A 5251-nucleotide genomic window follows, 5' to 3' on the forward strand; every position below is an offset into this window, starting at 1 on the left:
GAGTGTTCTTTGAGTCACAACTTCGACTTCTGCTGGGATTACAGCTTCTGATCCGAACACTAGGCTGTAAGGCGTTCGTTTGTGGCTTGTCTTTTCGGTTGTTCTTATTGCCTATAGAACATTTGGGAGTTCTTCAAGCCAATTGTTATTATGTCTTCCCAACCTTGTTTTGATTCCTTCCACGATGGTTCTGTTTGTTCTTTCAACTTGGCCGTTGGATTGTGGGTATGCAACTGAGCTGAACACTTGAGTGATTCTGAATTCATTGCACCATGTGCTAAAAGGCTTCTCAGCAAATTGTTTCCCATTATCCGTGACCAACACTCATAGCAACCCATAGCAACAAATGATGCTTTCCCATACAAAGTCGATGACTTGTTTTTACGTTATCTTTGCAAGTGGTTTAACTTCAAGCCACTTGGTGAAGTAGTCAACGGCTAGTAGCAAAAACTTTACCCCACTCTTGGCTGGTGGGAATGGACCAACGATATCCATTCCCCACTTGTGGAATGGCCAAGCTGAAGAGATGGGAACCAGATCGTGTTTAGGGCTTTTGGGAACTGGTGCATGAATTTGACAAGTTTCACATTTCTTGAGCTGTGATGATCCAAGGTTCATCAACTTTGAAACCACCGTTCTTGGCCCAAAATGAGCTTCACATATTCCCTCGTGAACCTCTTTAATCAGATATTGGCTTTGTTCAGGGCCCACGCATCTTAGTAGTGGTGCAAGGTAAGCTTTTTTATAAAGGGTTTCTCCTTGCAAAACACACTGTCGGGACTTGATTCGAACCCTTTCAGCCTCTGTCTGGTCCAGAGGTAACTCACTATTTTTGAGGAATTTTCCTATGGAAGTCATCTAATTGGGGCCTTCTTCAGTGATTACGTCTTGAACCTCCAATTCTTGGATTGAAGGAGTCTTCAACACTTCAACCAAAACTTTCTTGGTGAGGTGTGCAAATGTGAGGGATGCTAGTTTGCTCAGGGCATCGGCTCTTTTGTTTTGTGATCTTGGGACTTGCTTGATAGTGCACTCTTGAAACGTGGTCATCAACCCTTTTGCCTTTTCACGATACTTCTTCACGTTGGGCTCTTTTGCTACATAGCTATCATTGACTTGACTTGAAACAAGCAACAAGTCTGTGAAGACTTGTACCTTTTGGATCTTCATCTCTTTGGAAATTTTCAGACCGGAGATCAATGTTTCATATTCAGCTTCGTTGTTGGTGGTCTGAAATTCAAGTCGTAGAGCATATGTAAATTCTAACCCTTCGGGGTTGATTAAAATGAGCCCAGCTTCTGACCCTTCGATGCTAGAAGCTCTGTCGGTAAAAAGCTTCCAGGCTTCAGGGTCAGAAGGTTCAGTGGCAGTTGTATGTATTTCAGGAGTGACTTGCTTTGGGATTTCTACAATGAAATCTGCCAAGACTTGGGCTTTGATAGCTTTTCTTAGTACATAGGTGATGTTATGTTCACCTAGCTCTACAGCCCATTTGGCCAATCGGCCTGAATTTTCTGGTTTTTCAAGCACACTCTTGATTGGTTGGTCAGTGACCACTTGTACAGGGTGTGCTTGAAAGTACCTTCGAAACCTTCTGGCAGTTTGAATTAAAGCCAGAGCAAGCTTTTCCAAAGGAGGATATTTGATCTCTGCCAGATTTAATGTTTTACTAAAGAAATAAACGGGTACCTGAACTTTGTTTCATTCGATGGTTAGAACTGCGCTTAATGCTTCTTTAGCCACTGAGAGATAGACAAAGATCAGTTCTCCTGTTTCGGGGGTTGCAATAGCTGGAAGTGAAGCCAAGTGTTGCTTCATTTGGTTGAAGGCTTCCTCCGCTTCTTCCGTCCACCTGAAGTCTTTTTTATTGGTGTAACCCTTTAGTGTCTTGAAGAAGGGTAGGGATTTTTCAGCGAGCTTAGAGGTAATGCTTCAAAGCTGCAAGCCTTCCGTTCAGACTTTCCACTTCTTTTTTGCTTGGTGGATATTTAGTTTCAAGAACAGCCCTGACTTTGTTGGGATTGGATTTTATGCTTTGTTTCCCCACGATGTGTCCCAAAAAATTGCCTTCTTCGAACCCAAATGAGCATTTTCCAGGGTTGAGTTTCATATTGATCTTCCTCAGGTTTTGGAAGGTTTCGTCTATGTCATCAATCATTTGATGCTTGGTTTTGCTTTTCATTACCAAATCATCGACATAAGCTTCCAGGTTTCTGCTAATTTGGCTGGCAAACGCTTTGTCGATCAAACATTGATAGGTTGCCCCGGCATTTCGTAGGCCAAAAGGCATCTTTTGATAACAAAAGATAACAAAAGGCAGTTTTTTCTTCATCTTCCACTTTCATGAGGATTTGATGATAACCCTTGTAAGCATTGAGAAAACACTTAAAGGGATGGCCGGTTAAAGAGTCAACCTTGAGGTCCATCTCGGGTAAAGGATAGCAATCCTTTGGACATGCTTTGTTCAAGTCTTTGAAGTCAATGCACATCCTCCAAGACTTGTCAGGCTTTCGAACCATGACTGGATTAGCCACCCAAGATTGATATTTGACCTCATGTAGGATTCCATCTAGGACAAGCTTTTCAACCTCTTGGCATGCTGCCATACTTCGTTCAGGAGCCAGGCTCCGTTTCATTTGGACAACAGGCTTGACATCGGGTGTTATTTTTAGCTCATGTTCTACAATGCTTCGAGGGATGCCCGTCATGTCTTTCGGGCACCAAGCAAAGACATCGTTATAGTGAATCAACAGCTTCTCAAGGTGTGAGATAGTTTCTTTGGAAAGGCTTGTGTCTACCCGTACCTTTTGTTCAGGATACTTGGGGTTTATGATCAAGCCTTGTTCGTCATCTTCATTTCTTGAACTTTCCCCTTCAACTGTGTAAACATCCTGGGTAAGTTGAAGGGTTGAAATTCCCATATCGGTGGGAAACTTTATGGCACCTTGACCAACCGAGACAGGCATGTTGAACGCACATTGTCCTGGATTTCCTATGATTACATCATAGTTGGAAGGTATGCTGATAACCACAAAAGTGAGTGGTTTGGTTTTCTTCATCTTGCCTTCACTAAAACAGACATCAAGGGTTAGTTGGCCTAAAGGCTTCAAGGGTATATCAGCGATACCTTTTATAGAGGACCGGAGGGTTAAAGCCTCGAACGTTCTTTCTTACTTAGTTGATTGAAGAACCTTTCATACATGATCTCTGTGGCCGCCCCTGTGTCAATGTAGGCTTTGCTTGTTTTGAGTGTTCCCATGTTCGCTTCTACCACCAAAGGGTTTGAGAGTAAGTCACCTTGAGGTGGTGGGAAGCAGATGCATTGAAGCTCCCAAGCCTCCAAGCGTTGTTGTTTATGGGGAACACTTTGGTATATATTCACCATATTCACTTCTTTGCTTTTTCTTTCGGCCATCTTGTCCTTGACCCCCTTTACCAAATTGGCCAATTCTCCAGACTTAACAGCTTCCTCAATTCTTCTCTTGAGTTGAAAGCAATCATTTGTGTGGTGACCTTTTTCTTCATGGAATTCACAGAACTGGGTGGAGCTTTCGTTCTCCTTGCTTTTGGGCAAGGGTCGAGGAGGTCGGAAGTGGTGTTTCACTTCTTCGGTGGCAAGAATCTCCTGAGAGGTTTTGGTTAAGGCTGTGAAGTTCACAGTCTTTTCCCTGCTAGGAGGGTTCGACCTTCAGGCCTTCGTTGAACTGAGTTCCTTGGATATTTTTCATAGGGATTAAAGTTCCCTTTCTTTCGGTTGGGGTTGTTGCCTCGCCAGCTAGGAGCTCTTTTTCTTTGCTCTTTGAAATCAACGGCCTCTTCACCTCGGATATGGGATTCAGCTCGTTCGAGAGCTTCTTCAAGGGTTTTAGGCAGGCACTTGTTAAGTCCCTTGTGAGATACTTGGAGATGATGGCGTTCATGAAGCCTGCCACCCTCATTTTTTCGTCGGACCCCACATACGTCAACCCTTCTTTTTTGTACCTTTCGATGAAATCTCGAAGGTCCTCATCATCTTTTTGTTTTATCTGAAAAATAACCGTGGCATCCTTGACGTACCTTCTTTGTTGTGAAAAGTTGGCCAAGAATCCTTTGCTCAGATCATCGAAGCTTCAAACGCTTTGAGCAGGAAGGTCGTTGAACCATATCCTGGCTGATCCGACTAGTGTTTGCATGAACATCAAACAGCATTCAGCGTGGGACCACTTTTCGATTCTGGCTGCACCAGTGAAGACCTGGAGGTGGTCTTCGGGATCTTCGGTCCAATCATATGTTCTTATATGGGGTGGCACCTTGATTTCGTTTGAGAGTCATAATCGGCAATTTGTTGAGAGAAACAAGATAGGTTACCGGGCTTGTAAGGCTTTGCAAGGTCTTCTTCTACCCTTGTAGTGAGATTATGACTCGTCCTTCCTTGGTTAGTACCCAGCGCTTGGTTGATGAGTTAGGTCCAAGGGAAGTGTGCCATCATTTGAGCCATCATCTGAGGCATGAGGTTAAAGCCTTGAAGGCTTTCAGGGGTTGCTGTTGTTTGGTTTGTTCCCATGGGGGTGCTCATTGCTGCACTCCGAGCCAAGGGCAAGACCGACATGGCCTGCTCCCACATAGTGGCTATAGGAGGAACACTTGAAGCTGGTGACTGCCATATTTGATCGAGAGTGGTCTCGTGCCCAAGGGGTTGTTAAGTAAACAAGTGGAAAGCCGTTGGGCTTGGTCACCCATAAGTATAAGGAGAGGGGTTAAAAGGTTGGCAGGTTACACTTGGACCAACTTCTAAATGAGAAGCAGCCGGTCGTGACCTGGTTAGAGGGGAAGGTGGAAGTCCGAGTGACAGTGAGGGCTTTGTATCGTCATACTCCAGCCTTATTCTTATCCCCTTTTCTCTTTCTTGGCTCACGTGTTGGTTAAGAAGCTGTCTTAGTTGCAAAAAATGTTGTGATACCCCTTCCATCGTCAAGTCAACACGCTCCGGGGTATTCGTAACTCCTTCATGAGGAGAAGGAACTCCGGATCGTGAAGGAGGTGGAGTTCGAAAAGGTGAAAACTCGAGGAACAAAGGTTCCGTCGGAGTCCCTCCCGGGGTGGAAAAAGGTGTGGTTGCTGCCAGAGTTTCCTGGACGACACTTGGTGTCGGTGTTCTTGACACTTGGTCGACTTCATTGGGAGATCCACCTTCCGACATGGTGATTTTGATGAAAATGGAGCTACACTACTGGACTTTAAGATAAAGTAAGCAGCGTAGCCCCACGGTGGG

The 5251-nt window shown here is 44.6% G+C and overlaps 1 protein-coding gene across 1 annotated transcript; it reads right to left on the reverse strand.

Moving 5' to 3' along the window:
• Positions 1 to 381: 381 nt before the first annotated feature.
• On the reverse strand, positions 382 to 858 carry LOC143621788 (uncharacterized). Its single transcript, XM_077093107.1, has one exon. The coding sequence runs from the start codon at positions 856 to 858 to the stop codon at positions 382 to 384; it is 477 nt and encodes a 158-aa protein (XP_076949222.1).
• Between the last annotated feature and the right edge of the window lie 4393 nt (positions 859 to 5251).

Source organism: Bidens hawaiensis, unplaced genomic scaffold (genome assembly GCF_021521415.1).
Source record: "Bidens hawaiensis isolate Kalapana, Puna unplaced genomic scaffold, B.hawaiensis_p1.1 tig00002969_1, whole genome shotgun sequence".
NCBI lineage: Eukaryota > Viridiplantae > Streptophyta > Magnoliopsida > Asterales > Asteraceae > Bidens > Bidens hawaiensis.